At 49.1% G+C, this 15,887-nt stretch overlaps 1 protein-coding gene across 6 annotated transcripts in view; it reads left to right on the top strand.

Annotated features, from left to right (window-relative positions):
- Window positions 1-15,887, top strand: part of DAAM2 (dishevelled associated activator of morphogenesis 2) — a 105,013-nt gene that overhangs the window by 48,662 nt on the left and 40,464 nt on the right. For 3 of the 6 annotated variants that reach the window (XM_046640213.1, XM_046640214.1, XM_046640216.1), the window contains exon 2: window positions 12,520-12,745. In XM_046640213.1, the coding sequence (XP_046496169.1) occupies window positions 12,578-12,745 (168 nt within the window). In that variant the 5' untranslated portion in view covers window positions 12,520-12,577. Of the gene's footprint in view, window positions 1-4,295; window positions 4,315-5,520; window positions 5,617-12,519; window positions 12,746-15,887 lie in introns of those variants that run through there. The other 3 variants (XM_046640217.1, XM_046640212.1, XM_046640215.1) reach the window with 2 other exon arrangements.

Raw genomic sequence — 15,887 nt, 5'->3', positions numbered from 1 at the left:
ATAATCCACCCCCTCCCTGCCCACCCTGCACCCCTCCCTAGGCAACTGCCCACCTGGTTTCAGTCACTATTGATTAGTTTGCATTTTCTCAAATTTTGGATCAGTGGAATCATACAATATGTATGTACCCTTCTTCCCTCTGGTTTCTTTCACTTTGCATAATTATTTTGAGCTCCAGCCACGTGTGGCATGTATCAATAGTTCTTTCCTTTTTATCACTGAGTAGTATTCTATCGTGTGGATACACTCTACAAGTTGTTTATTGATTCACCTGTTGATGGGCATTGGGTTGCTTCCAGTTTGGAGCTCTTACAAATAAAGTTGCTATGGACATTCGTGGATAAGACTTTGTTTGGACATATGCTTTCACTTCTCTTGGGTAAATACCTAGGAGTGGAACCACTGGATCATACAGAGGTGTATGTTTAACCTTTTTTTTTTTGAGGAAGATTAGCCCTGAGCTAACATCCATTGCCCATCCTCCCCTTTTTGCTAAAGAAGCCTGGCCCTGAGCTAACATCTGTGCCCATCTTCCTCCACTTTATATGTGGGATGCCTGCCATAGTGTCGCTTGACAAGTGGTGCCTATGTCCATGCCCAGCATCTGAACTGGGGAACCCCGGGCTGCCGAAGCAGAAGGTGTGAACTTAACTGCTACGCCACCGGGCGGGCCCCGTGTTTAACTTTTTAAGAAATAGCCACACTGTTTTCCGTAATGGCTGTGCCATTTCACACTCCCGCCAGCAGTGAGGAGAGCTCCAGTTCTTCCACGTCCTCAGCGGCCCGTAGCATGTAGATCTGACGTCAAGGCTTGCTTTGTATGGAGTTTGTGAGCCTCACCAACTGGCCAAACCTAAAAAGTGAAGCAAGAGGCTTTCAGTTTGGACCAGAAACCCTGAGGGATGCTGAACTGAGGCATGCAGAGTCCAGTGCTCCTAGAAACATTATTCTAAGAGCTGCTTGCAGGATGCTGGAGAAGGGGAGAAATGAGAGGTCAGTACTGGTCTCAGCACGAGATCCTCTGGGGCTGGCCCAGGTCTGGAGCTTTGGAAATGAGACAAATGTACCCAAGGCATTTTGGAAAAAAGGTGGCAAAAATCATTAACAGGATGGGCCCTTGGGGATCAAAGCAAAGGAGCAGGGGACGGGGACCCCCGAGTTGGGAGACTGTTGCTCTCTGAGGGCAGGAGATATGTCTGTTTAGTTTGCCCCTGTATGGCAGCACCAGGAGCAGCGCCAGGCATGGAGAGAGTGCTAGGACCATGCTGGCTGAATGAATGAGCAAATGAATGGATGAGGAACTAATGGGAGCTCAGGGGATATGATTCCATTCAACCGGCATCATTCAGCACCTCGTGTATTCTGTGGCACAGAGCCTAGTGTCAGGGGTGGAAGAAACTCTGGTGAGCGTGTGGTTTGACCTGCTCATTTACAGACAAGGCTAGAAGAAATTAAGCTCTCTTGTCCAAAGTCATTCCTCTCTCGTCCAGGTAGCCTGCTAGGGCAGAGATGGGGCTCTATCCTACGTCTCCCCATTTTTAGGCTAGGGTTTATCTTCTTCTTTTAAAAATAACATTATCTTTTCTGATGAAATAATAAATGCTTATAGTAGGAAATTTGGAAAAATCCAGAAAAAAAACCCTAAACTCCAGCAACCCGCAGATAATTACTTCAGGCTGTTGTATGTGTGTGTGAGCAAATATGTCTGTCTGTCTGTCTAATCCCTATTAAGCAATCCATATGTTTTAGTATTTTGGGTGTTTTCAGCATTTTATATTTACAGCATTTACTGGGATAGACATCTGGCCCTGAATCTTTGATAGCATCTCTGATTATCTCCCAGCGTTCATCCCACTATGGCATGCCCCGTCTAAACCTTGTGTATGAGCAGAGTATTCAGGGTAGAATGGAACCCCCATTGGTAGGGAGTTCCACAAATATTCCTCGGACTCAAATATCATACTTCCCCAATCATGACCATATCTACACTTTCTTATGTTTATTTGCTTAATTGTCCTCCTTCCCTACCGAACTGAACTCTTGTTTACCACTGCATTTTTCCAGCTCTCAGCACAGTACTTAGGTGCTCAACAAATATTTGTTAGAATAAATGAGCGAATGGGTGGAATTATATGAACAAGAGTGAGAGGTCACCCTGGGTCTGCGTTTTCAATCACATTTGCCTCCCAGGAGTCAGCTCAGCTCCCTTCCCTCCGCCCCCAGCCTCTGCCCCCCCCATTCTCCGCCCTGGAGAGATGGAATGTGCCTGCTGTCCAGGATTTATGTCCAGCCAGGCCCTGAGGCACATGCAGGGCCTTTTCTGGTGTGAATGCAGGACACTGAGAGGACCTAGCAGGACTGTAGGGAGGGCCCATGTCTGGGGAAGACTCTGCTCAGGGTCCAGAGAATGACCATGTGCGTAGGCCCAGCTGAGGTTCCAGGGCCAGCTTGCCCTAACAGGGCCTTGGGGTCCTGCCCTCATAAGTGACAGAATGCTGTTGTCCTGGGACCCCAGGAGAAGAGGACCAGGAGGAGTGGTCAGTAGGGAGCTGCTCCCAGCCTAGGGGTGCCTAGAATGGTTGAGTTCTCAGTATGCTGGGGTGCTCTGGTGGGAGACCCGGCAGGAGTGCACAGGAGGAAGCTGTAGGCTGCACCCCCCCATCCCCAGCCCCATCTGTGTGAACTGGGGGAAGGGCTTGGCTTCCCGGCAGCAGGAGGGGGTGAGGCACCCCACTGTCACAGTAGGGTGATTTCCCCTTGGCCAGGAGCCCCAGAGCTCTGGCTCTGATGGGGAGCAGAGACTTGGGTGTTGAAACTCCTTCTCCTCTTTTACTTCACAGCTGTTGCCCAAAGAACTCCCCACCACTCCCTCTCATTCTCAGCCCGAGTCCTTGTTTTCTGTGCCCGGGACACGTCTTGCCAAAGCTTCCTCATCCGCTCACACATGTGCTGGCACGCACACCCCTCTGGGACATCTCTGGCATCCATCCCTTTCTCTCTCTGCATCCTTGGCAATTCAGGGCCTCATTAACTCTTGCTCAGACAGACAGAGCTGCCTCCTCACTCTTCCCTCTTCTCTCTCTCTCCTGTAATCCACCCCATACGGTGCCACCAGAATTGTCCCTCCAAATTCCAGCTCTGATCAGATCTCACAAACTCTCCAACCAGCTAATTAGCCAAAAGCCAACCAACCGTCCATCCTTCAGTGGCTTCCTCCTCCTTGCCTGGGATTCAAGGCCTTCCTTTATCTGACCCCAATCTTGTTTCCCATTGTACCTCTTTGAGCCTTACACTCCAGCCTGGTAAAACTACTTCCCTTTGCCTCTCACTCACGTCGGGCTTTTCTTGACACCAGGTCTTCAGTCTGGCACATCTTGGTTGTCAGTGCTTTCTTGGACCGACGCTGGCATGTGCCAACATCCTTGCTTCCTCTGAGACACAGCTTCAAGGTTGCTTCCTCTGGTAAACGTTCCAGATCACCCCAGCCAGAAGGTGCTCTTCCCTTCCTGCAGTCCCAGGGCCTGGAGCCACACCTCCTCCCCTCCCTGTCCCCTGGTTGGCTGTGTGTGTTGAGGCACATGCCTCCCCAGGAAGTCTGTAAACCTGGGGAGGACAGGATTTGATGTTCGGTTCATCTCAAACACCCAGAAAATTGCTTTGTACATGGCAGCTACTCAGGGGATGGACAGATGGATGAACGAATGAATGAATGCTTGACCCTGGCCTTGGAGAGCTATTATCTGCTTGTTTTCTGCCCTAGTGAGACAAAGAAGCCTATATTCTTTTTATCATTTCCCAAAATGAGAAAACCAATTGGAAAATCCACAACTTCCACATTCACCCCCAAGTCAGAGAAATGTCACTTTGGGGAACTTTCAGTTTCACTTTCCCAGCAAGACGCCCCTTTCTTTCCTTCCCCTTCTGCCCACCCCCCAGCCTGCACTGAGGGGACTCTGGGACTGAGAACATTTACTTTTGCTTTCTCCATCTTTCCCAGAGCAGAGGGGGAAACCATAATTTAGGTGGCTGCTAAAAATAGCTTCCCCAGTCCTGGAAAGAGAACTTGCTTATTTCTGAACGTGCTCCCGCCCCCTCCCCGGCCCGCCTGAGGCTCACACTACATGACAGATTGTTCGGAGCCCTGTCCTGAGGCTGACAGGGAAGTCACAGCGCTGGGTCCCGTCAACCACGTGGCCTGGGTGCTCTCTGGGAGATAAACCCGCAGAGAAGTGGGGAGGTGGGAGGTCTCCGTGCTCTCCATGTCTCGTCCTGATCAGAGATGGAGCTCACGCCCAGCAACCTCGTAGACCAGCAGTGAGTGGGGACAGCATGGCAGATGTGGGGTCTGGAGACCTGATTTGAATCCTAGGCTCACACGTCGCATCCTTCTGAGCCTCAGATTTCCTCGTCTGTGCAAGGGGGCGGTGGGAATCGTATTTACCTAGGAGGGGTGTGGGGAAATTTGAGATAAACCTTGAACATGATAGGTGCTCAAAAAATGATAATTATAACTTTATTGTGATTAGAAAAGCTGAATTTGGAGCACAGCCCTCCCATTTTAATGAGTAAGACAGGACACGCGATGAGCCGGTATGCTCTACTAAGTTGAACCATATGAAATTGATGATTTTGTGGATTAAACATAATTGAATACTGTCATTTACATATGATTCAACCTAGTAACACAGTGATAGGCAAGCTTTCTGGAAAGGGCCAGGTAGCAAATATTTCTGGCTTTGTGGGCCGTGCGGACTCTGTTATATGAAAGCAGCCATAGACAATACTCGAAGAAGCGGGTACTGCTGTGTTCCAATAAGACTGCATTTACAGAAACAGGCTGTGGGCTGGATTTGGCCCCTGTGATATTTGCCAACCGCTGTAATAATATGTCAGATTCATTCATGTGTAGAGAGAACTTTCTGTAATACATACAGTCAACATTCGTGTATCTTCATCATTATAACAGTAGCTTATCTATATGGCTCTGCATGGTGTTTGCTCTTACTAGGCACTGTTCTGAGTGCTTTACCAATATTAACTAATTCAATCCTTGTGACAATCGTATGAAGTATGTACTATTATTTCCTCATTTTACAGATGAGGAAACCGAGACTCAGGCCAAGTCACTTGTCTGTAGTCACATAGAGTTGATGGCAGTTGAACAGAACCCAACTGAGTTTGTGGGGTAGGGTTGGTAATTCAGGCAGCTTCAGGGTAGAAGCGGGTGTAGATAGGATTATGAGGGACCCCAGGCCTGTCTGCTGCCCACAGAGCATGAGGGGATGGTCTTCAGAGGCTCGAAGTGGGAGCAGGCGTGGTGTCGATGGGCAGAGGGGAGGTGGGCGAGCAGATTCCTGGGTAGGTCAGCCTGGGATGGAAAAGCATAGATTCCTCCTCCGTGGGGAAGCTGGGCCTGGGGCCACTTCCTAGGTGACCCCCAGTGGCGCATGAAGGGTCAGTGTATAGGGAGAAATCTCCAGCCTGTGGAGCAGGAAATTGTTTACATTCCTTCTGTTCCAGGCCTCATTCCCAGACCCAGGCCTCAGGGGACCTGGGGGGAGAGGAGAGCAAAGGAGCAGGCTCCCCAGGATGCCTGAGCTCTGCCGTCAAACCAAGGTACTTGTATACCCTGTCCATTCCCTTTGCCTGTTAATTTAGCCACAAATTAATAGGTCACTGGTGGGGCCTCTGGCCTCACGCACACCATGCTGTTTCTCTCTCCACGCCTTTGCTGATGCTGTTCCCCTTTGCTTGGAAAGCCTTTTCCTACCTCTTGCCTCCTTCCTTAATTCCCTCTCTTTCAAGACTGGCTCAATGTCACCTTCTCCTGGAAGCCTTCCCTGACTTTCTCTACCCTCACCAGGCTTGACCAGGTCCCCCTTCTCAGGGCTGCCAAAGTACCTGTCTCTCTAACCCTTCTGTGTTGCCACTGTCTCGACTCCCCTGGCTCCCCGGCTAGACGGGGACCTCCGCAAGGAAAGGGACCATGCCTTGTTTGCTCCTGTGTCCTCATCACCTAGGCCAGTGTCTGGCCCATGGGCTAGAAGCTGGTTAAAAGCATGCATGTTTGAGTGCAACATGACTTGTCTTCAAAATCCAGCCCTGTCGCCTATAGGATGTGGTCCTTGAGCTAGTTGCCTGACCCTCGAGAGTCTTAAGGTCATCATCAACAAGTTGGGATAGTGATGCTATTGGACGGTGGGGGGCAGTAAACGAAGTAAACAGAAGGCTGTCAGCACACGGCCTGGCTCCCAGGATGCACTATGGGAGCGGCCAAGGAGAGACATAATAGCACATCCTTGCCCTGTGACCTCATGTCTGGAGGTGGGGATGGAAGATGGGACCAGGCAATCTGAATACCCCAAAGCCACAGCACTGGCCCCAAGAGCTAAAGGACGTGTTTATCAATGAGCTTTGTTTCTGTGACAAGAGCACTAGACCTGGGGTCAGAACATCTGGCTGTGAGTTCCAGCTCTGTCTCCTAGCAGTGGGGTGTCACTCACAAGCCATGGGACAGCCACTGAAGCCTCAACATCAAAATCTGTAAGGGGGGGGTTGATAGTAGTAATCACCTCACAAGGTCGTTGTGAAGCTGAAATGAGACTGCAGAGCTGTGAAAACACTTGGCCCAGCTCACAGGAAATGCTCAGTCATGAATTATTGAGTCTGAATCTATAGAACACTTGAGAAAGCTCTGAGCAGGGCATAGCTTAGGGTACTCCTTGGACATGAGCCCTCTGGCTTAGTGGTTTACAGCTTTAGAGCCAGACAGGCATGGGTTTGAATCCTAGCTATGCCACTAACTAGTTGTGTGTCCTTAGGAAGTTGTTTAACCTCTCTGAATCACAGTTTATTTTTTTTTAATAACTTCTTTAAAAGGATGCGACCTGTCTCAGAGAGTTGTTATGGAGATGAAATGTAGATATAGCCCAGTGTCTGGCACATAGAGTTTCAAGTATTAATAATATTCTGCCTTTACTTAAGACTTAGGAATAAGCGCTAATGATATGGGGCTTTTGAAGTCCTAATTAATGCAAAAACTGATGTGTAGAGGGGCTAGGGGCCAGGGTTTGGGGGTAAGTGTTAGGATTTTCATGTTTATAGACCAAATGGGATATTGAACTCAAGTACTAGGAAGCGCTTCTTGGCTTGGAGGGGAATGTGGGAGCAGTGCTCAGTGCAGGCAGAGGACAGCCCCCCGGGAAATCTTTGGGCACGGGATTGAGCAGACAGCATGGAAGGTCAGGACTGCTGGGGCCCTTGGAGGGCTTCAGACCTAGGAGGTCTTCTGCCATTGCGCAGAGAGGTAATCAGGCCCAGAGAGGCTACACTGTGGCCACCTGGCCCACAGCTGGCTAGTGATGGAGCTGGGACTGGCCTTGGTCTCCTGAGCTAAGGAAATCTGTTTTCTTGACATGTGAAAGGATGTGACATTAAGAAAGTGAGGTCTGGCAGGAGGTGGAGGACTGGAGGAGACCCCTTTGGGGAGCTTTATTGGCACAAGAGGGCTAATTGGTGGTGACCTGATGGTTTGGTGTCCTGGGCCAGTCACTCTGTGTTTAGGGACTGACAGTCCTTGGCCCTTGTCCCCACAGGGAGAAGGGGCGGGGGCAAGGAGACAGGATGTGGAAGGCATGGAGCTGTTGGTGTTGGGAAGTTTCCATAGAAAGGTGTGTGTGGGGGGGGCAGGTTATATTCCTCTGACCTAAGTTCAAGTCCGCTGGGTTTGGCTCTGCCAATCCTTCCCATTTTTCTGTGTTGCTTCTCAATTCTACTCTGAGGTGGGAAGCTCCATTGCTCTTCTTTCCAAAGGCATTTTGCAGAAATGAATTGCTCTCGCCACCTCCATCTTTCCCACTCCCGGCCCAGGGTCAGAGATGAGGGTTCACCCTCCCAACTAGAGATGGCTCGGAGTCCAAGGAAAAGCCCAGCTCCTCTGATCCAGACTTCCCAATGACTGAAGGCAAAGCTGGGCAGCTTCTTCAGTCTGGCTGGGCAAATCTCTACCATGCCAAGCTTTGTGGCCCCATCCGTGCCTGGAGCAGGGCTCGTGGTTGCAGGTTCTGGACAGGCAGGTCTCACCTTGCTGGTGATAATGACGATGAAGGCCCAGCAGCAGTGCTGGCTGCCTTTAGTGAGTGCCCAGTGTGCTCCAGGCATCTTATATTATTTCATTCCCTCTTCACCAAAAACCGCTGAAGAAGATGCTGTCATTATCTTGGTGTCACAGATGAGGAACCTGGGGCTCTGAGAGGTTAAGACCTCGTACAACACGTTCAGGATCACCCAGCTGGGAAGGCAAAGCTGGAGTCAAATCCCAGTCCGTCTGACTTGGAAGATTCTGCTGGGGTGAAGGGGGTTAGAACAGGGGTGGGTGAGAAATTGGGATGGTGGGAGGTGGAAGCATCTCTCTGATGGAGGAGAAGGAGGGGGCCTTTGGGATCTCTGTAACCCTCTCCTGGTCTAGAGGGGACCTCTGAGACTGGAGCTGTTTCTAAACTAAGCTGTAGAGATTGGCCTTCTCTAATGGAGGGAGGCTCTTGGCGGGGCTGAAGCAAGAGGGGTGAAAGGGCCATTGAAGTGGGAAGACCAGCTCGGTGGGGTAGTGACGCTGCAGTCCTGGCTTTTAATCCCAGCTCTATCCCTAGCTGTGTGGTCTCAGATAAGACCTTTCCGCTTTGCACCTCAGTTTTCTGGTCTCTACCGTGAAGCTAGAAGATTCCTAGCTGAGAGCCTGTGGTTTTAGTCTTGGATGTTCAGATGGGGCCCTAACAGGGGATCATGGGGAGGAGGGTGTCCTCAGAAACGTAAACACACTGAGGAGCTGTCAAACAGACCTCCCCTTAAAAGGGCAAATATGCAGCGTTCCCCCGGGGCCCAGGCCCTTCTCTGTGGGGACGGTACTTCCTGTTTGGAAGGCCTGTGTCTCCTTCTTCCCTCTTGCTGAGGCCACTGCATCTCACTCCTCATACTCAGGGGAGAGACATTAAAAATATTTAATGACACGTATGGCATGGCACCGACCCATCAGAGCAGTCAGGGGGTCACACAGCTGGTGTAAGACTAACAGGGGGTGCCAGCTGTAGGCCAGCCCTGTCCTTACACCTGCTTCCCCCTGGCAAAGGCTGGCTCAGGAGCTGCAGGGCAAAGATGACAAGGAGGGAGACTGGGGAGCAAGAAGAAGTTGGGTAGATGAAGGCAGGAAGAGAGTTCACAGTTCCTCAGACGTTGACCATCCCTCCCTCGAACCCCATCATGCAGTCAACCAGCCTCACCATGGCCTCTGGAAGTCTTCTTGCCATGCTTTATGCCCTGAACAAGGCGGTCTTGCCCACCAGCGGTAGCTGCATTTCAGAGGCTGATGAAACAAAGGGGACTTGGTCTGTATTTTACATCATCATCCCAAACTTGAAAATGGGTAGGGGACCCCCCAGGGGAGTCCACCCCTATCTGCCTGCAGAATTAGTGCCTTACTAAGCCTCATGATCAGGCCTCATGCTGTTGGCCACTGGTTGTCGAGTCCCGTGGAAGACCCAAAGCCTCTCTTCCTCTCGTTTTCCTCAGCCACCAGCCTATTTCAGGTCTTCACCACCATGCATTAGCCCACTGGCCACTTCTCCTGCCCCCAGCCTCAGGACTGTCCCCTTGTTGTTCCCTACAAAGGTTTCTGATTGCTTGCCAACTGCTAGGAGTCAGAGATTTCAATCATTATTTCTTTCCTCCTTTTCTGTGAACACAGGTCATTTCCCAATTGACGAAGAAATATTTATTGAGCACCCACTAAGCACAAGGCATTTTATTAGCTGTAGAAATGGGGAAGAGGGCGTCAAAGGAACAGGAGACATGTCCCTGCCTTCAAGGAGCCTTCAGTATTGCTGTGGAGAGCTAAGATGTAAACACAGAAAAGATAACCCATAACACGAGGCAACCTCGGATAGTGTGTTATTTGAGGCTCTCCTGGGTCTATTAGAAAATCTGTCACAAAGTTTATGAAGAAAGATAAAATGGAGCCAGTAAAAGCCCTAGAATGACAATTAAAATGTATCATGACTTATATGAGAGGCCAGATCAGATTAGACTATTAGCTAGATTATTAGGGCTTAGGAAATAAAGCAGTGTTCTCCAGAAGTTACACTGGGTTCACTAGGAATAGGTTATGCAACAGTTATCTTTTTTGATAAAGTGCTAGAGCTTGGTTCAAGGAAATGCTGTAGATTTGGCATATCTTGAGTTCCATAAGGCTTTAGGGAAAGTCTCCTGTGGTGTCTTTAGAGAAAAGAGGGCAAGATAAGAGCGTGGGTTTGTGGAGTCAGAGCTGGTTGAAGGAGTGTCGCCTGAGAGGGTTGATGACTAGTTCTTTGGCATTCCCAGAAGAGGTAGCTGTGTCATCTGGTCTGTCTACATCTTTGTTGTGGTCAACATTTTTAGCAATGGTGTCGGTAAAGACCATGGAGACATTCTGATCATTCTGTTAATGACTCAAATCTAGGAGAAACAGCAAGAATCAAGACTCAAAAATATCTTGACCTCCTGTGGGTATCTACACAAGAAAATTGAAAGCAGGGTTATAAACAGATATTTGTATACCTACGTTTGTAATACCATTATTCATAATAGCCAAAAGGAGGACACAACCCAAGTGTTCATCAACAGATGAATGGATAAACCAAATGTGGTATATACATGCAATGGAATATTTTTCAGCCTTAAAAAGAAAGGAAATTCTGACACATGCTATGTCATGTTTGAATCTTAAGTACATTATGCCAAGTAAAATAAGCCAGTCACAAAAGGAGAAATACTGTATGATTCCATTCTTATGAAATAGTTAGAATAGTAAATTCACAGAGAGAGAGTAGAATGGTGGTTGCCAGGGGCTGGGGGGAGGAGGATGTGGGGAATTATTGTCTAATGAGTACAGAGTTTCTGTTTTGCAAGATGAATAAAGTTCTGGAGATGGATGGTAGTGATGGTTGCAAAACAATGTGAATGTATTTAATGCACTGAACTGTACACGTAAAAATGGCTAAAAGTGATAAATTTTATGTCACGTATATTTTACCACAATTTAAAAAAATCTTGGGGCCGGCCCCATGGCCGAGTGGTTAAGTTCGCACGCTCTACTTCAGTGGCCCAGGGTTTTGCCGGTTCAGATCCTGGGCTCAGACCTAGCATGACTCATCAAGCCATGGTGAGGCAGCATCCCACATAGCAGAACTAGAAGGACCTACAACTAGACTATACAACTGTGTACTGGGGGCTTTGGGGAGAAGGGGAATGAAAAAGGAAGATTGGCAACCGATATTAGCTCAGGGTCAATCTTTAAAAAAAAAATCTTGACCCCAGACCTGTGATATAATATTCAATAGAGATAAAGGCAGAATCTTATTTATGTCTAAAAGTTTAAGATATATAAGTGTGAGGAGAATATGGCTGGGCAGCAGTATGGTGAGTAAGCTATGGTCTCTCTATTGAACCCATCCAGAGTATCTGAAAGCCTGTTTAGGAACCAGTGGTCAAGGATGGTTTTACCTTTTCAGGAAGCCTATGTGCAGAGAGTTGGGCTTAGTCTATCTAGAAGCTATGTGGCATCAATAACTAGGGCCAGTGTTCCTTCTCAAGCTGAGCACCATTGAACGAGGCTCTCCCAGTGGTAAGCCAAAGACTTAACCCTTTCTGCTCCACCGAGCACCCAAGTGTTGGGTGTCCATTATTTCTTGTCTCTGGCCAGAGTGGTATCCTCAGTTGTTGGTTGGTATGGAAAGGAGAGTTGGCCAGATTTCCTTCAATATTGGCTGAACACCGTTCCAATGATCAGCCTCATTTCCTTACCCAGGGTTCACTCTAATGACTTCTCCAGGTCGTCCCTCCTTCAAGATGGATGGGTAAACCTGTGCCCTGTTGATATCTCCCATCTATCCAAACATGCCTGGGCACAACAGACTGGGCAGAAAGCTGTGCAAGCCTTCCATCCTCTACTCCCCTGGAGGCCCTTGCTTCAGGAGCCATGCCTTGTAATTATCTCAGTGTCTCTCCTACTGGCCTATTTCAACCCTTCCCTCCTCTTTGGATGAAACCTTTAAGCTAGGTAACCCCATACCCCAAAAAGAATCAAGTGAGTGACTGAGTGCTGCTGGAAACGGGTCTGCCAGAGGACAGGTAATAGGATTCCCACCTGCACAGTCATGGAGAGGGGAAGAGGAGTGCCAGCTCTGACCTCCTGGAAGTCATATTCTGTGACTGCAGACTTCCTCTCTTCTCAGGGCATGGAGGGAGAATCTGAAAGTGTTTGTGGCAGGAAACACTGGGAGAGCATGGTGTGGAGGATGGGTAAATGCCTCTAGGTGGAAAGTGCTGGAGGGAACAGAGAGAAGTCATGGGTGAATGGAGGGGGCCTTGGTTATTGTGTTGAGGGCTCCTGGCAGTTGGGCAAAGAAGTTATGCTGGCAGAGTGACCACTGCCCCTACCTACTTGGCTACCATTCCTGACCACTCTGTGCTCTCTGTTTTCTTGCCCAGTTCATGATGAGGACCTAGGGCATCTGCCCGCTGACTGTCCCCCTGGCCTGCAGTGACCATGGCCCCCCGCAAGAGGAGCCGCCATGGCCTGGGCTTCCTGTGCTGCTTCGGGGGCAGCGACCTCCCTGAGATCAACCTGCGGGACAACCACCCTCTGCAGTACATGGAGTTCTCCAGTCCTATCCCGAACCCGGAGGAGCTCAACGTCCGCTTCGCAGAGCTGGTGGTGAGTGAGGGGGCAGGGAAGGAAAGGGGTTGACAATTGTGAGGCGCATGGCTGGAGCAGGCAGAGCAGGACAGAGGACAGGGGCCCGGGTGCTAGAATCTCTACCTCTTGACACTCTGCTTGGGGCTGAGGTGGGCCCCCTGGGATGCATCGGCTGTGTAGGAGAAAGAGTCACTCACTGGAGTGGACACCATGACATCTGTCCCCAGAAGAAGGGGCCTACCTCATATCTCCATTGGATTCTAGACCTCATCGGGCAGCAGTTAGGTCACCAAGAAAGGAATGGGACCCGACTTTTGTGAAATAAGGCAATGAAGAGCCTCAAAGAGCATCAGAACACTTGATACCTTTCTCTCTTCTGCTCACTGGAATTTCTCTGGGATCCCTTTATCTCAGACACAGGAAGAAGGGACAGAATGGAGTTCTTTAGGCAGACACCAGGTCCCAGAACAGGGGATGATTGGCTAGAAATATGGAGGTAGAGATGCCTGTATCACACCTGGAACCTGGCTCAGGTCCGGGATAACTATATCCCATGTCTAGCCTGGGGCAGGTGGAAGCTCGGTTGTTCACACTGGTAGCAGCTCTTCCTGACTCTTTGCAATGCCCATCCAGACCAGAGCAGCACCATGTCTTTGGTGAACTCCTGTACCACAAAGAGACAGGACAGGAAAGAAGCAGGATTCCTCTCTTTGGAGATCTGATGGTGAGACAGAGCAAGAAAAGTTCAGATCAGGGATGCAGGACCCATGCCCAGGACTCAGGCCTGTACCCTGGCCTGGAGCAATGAACACAAGTCCATCTACCGTTAGCTCTTGGTCACTCATTCTTGTACTTGGCCAGTAGTCAAGCCAGTGAGAAACAATGCTATGTGATTTGAAATGGGGTGTCATGCTTGAAGTCAGTAGTGGATGTACATGATGAAGGCAATGTAGCCCTTCAAATAACAAGAGCACTTGAAGATGAGACCATGCAGGTTATGGGAGAAAGTTGTCCACCTTCCTCATCACATTAGGTTCAGGAAAACTCACTGTTGTTCTGCTGGATACCTTTCCTCAGGATGGGGCATGGGTGGGAGAGAACAAAGTATTTACTAGTGTAGAATAACGTTTGGAGCCTGATTGGTGTTAGTACTACTGAGACCCATTTTATACTCAGAATACTGCTGACACCAAATGTGTGGGTTTTTACCCCAAGCAATTCTCCAGTTCTCTGAGGGCACCAACTGGATGTCCTAAAATTTAACTCAATTCTGACACTAACTACCCAGAGTTAGTGCAGACCATACGGGTTAAGGCTCAGACCCACAAGACTGCCCCCCACTTCAAAAACCAGTCACAAGTAGTGGGTCCCTGGGTTACCCACATTCCTGTCCAACTTGGTTACAAATCAGGGGTTCTCACGATCCTCTCTTCAGGTTCAATAATTTGCTAGAACGGCTCACAGAACTTAGGGAAACACTCTACTTACTATTACCAGTTTATTATAAAGGTTATTATAAAGAACACAAATGAACAGCCAGATGAGGGGATACATAGGGTCAGGCCCGGAGGGTCTGAGTGCAGGAGCTTCTGTCCCTGAGGAGTTTGGGGTGCACCACCCTCTCAGCACATCAATGCGCTCACCAACCCAGAAGCTCTCTGAGCCTTGCCATTTAGGGGCAATTACGGAGGTTCCATCATGTAGGCAGCATAGATTTTTAACTCAATCTCCAGCTCCTCTTCTCTCCCTGGAGTTTGGGAAGTGGGGCTAAAAGTTCTAGGCTTCTAATCAGGGCTTGATCTTTCTGGTGACTAGAATGCATCTGGAAGCCACCGAGGGTCCCACCAAGAGTTGCCTCACAAGAATAAAGAGGCTTCTATCACCCAGGAAATTCCAAGGGATTTAGGAGCTCTATGCCAGAAACTGGGAGCTGAAAGATCCATGATAGGAACTGAAAGATCGAAAGTATGTTTCTGACATTATCACAGTCAGGGATATTTTCTTGAACAGAGTGCATGAGTTTTGAGAGAAGGAGATGGCGAGAGGTGTTCTTTCTTTGGCCCTTTTATTCAATAAGTATTTATCCAGCATCTTTAGTAGGCAGGGATCCTTGCAAGGTACTTTGGCAAAAGCAAGAATGAGTCAGACAAGTCTTGTCTGCAAGGAGACTAACATCAGGTATTGATCAAACAAGTGAAAAATATTTCTTGGGAGGTTGCTATGTGCTGGGCCCTACGGGGGTCCCAGGCATTGAGTGAGGAGCCACCAGGCATGGTCCTTGCCTCCAAGAATGTGAAGTCTAATAGGGAGACTGATCTTGAACAGTAATGACAAGCGTGGGGAGTGTTGGGAAAGGGAGCGTTCAGGGCACTGTGGCGGTGTCTAGCAGGGAGCTTTATTCTAGACTGGGGGTCATGATGGCCTCCCTGAACAGGTGACATTGCCACAGAGATCTGAAAGTAGAGTGATGGTTAGGTAAGTGAATGGGGGTGCAGAACAATGACAGAGGGTCCCATGCAGACGCATATGTGAGAGTTTCAAGTCAGAAAAGAGCCAGCTCATTTTGGAGGACACCAGGAAGACAAGAATAACTAAGGATTTTTGAGTCAATCCTCAGGGAGATAGAAAGCCACTGAAAGCTTTATGCAGGGGTTTGGGGTGATCCAGTCTGCTTTTCTGAAAGACCATTCAGGGTACTCTGTTGAAGAAGGATTCTGGGTAGACCATTAGGAGGCTGTTGGTGCAATGCAAGCTAGGGAGAGTGGTGGGTTGGACTGAAGTGTTAGCAGTGAGGATGGAGAGAGTGGACAGATTCAAGAGCTACTGAGGAGGAAAAATAGTAGGCCTTGGTGGGGTTGATGCGTAGGAATCAAGGAACACCCAGGTTTCTGACATGAGGAATTGGGTGGATGTTGGGCCCCTGTACAGGCCAGAGGAGACTCAGGTTAAGGGGGCTTGGATAATGAACTCAATTTGCACATTCTCTCTGTGCATCAGTTTCCTCATCTGTAAAATGGGTTGTTGCAAGTTTTAAATAAGTGAGTAAACGTTAAGCACTTAGAACAGTGCCTGGCACATAGTAACACCACATAAGTGTATGAGGTACCAGAGGGACATCAAAGTAGGCAGGTACAGGAGGAGTTGGGTCCCGGGGTCTGGA

The sequence above is a fragment of the Equus quagga genome, chromosome 15 (assembly GCF_021613505.1).
Source record: "Equus quagga isolate Etosha38 chromosome 15, UCLA_HA_Equagga_1.0, whole genome shotgun sequence".
Taxonomy (NCBI): Eukaryota; Metazoa; Chordata; class Mammalia; order Perissodactyla; family Equidae; genus Equus; species Equus quagga.
This window is presented reverse-complemented; position numbering and strand designations above follow the sequence as displayed.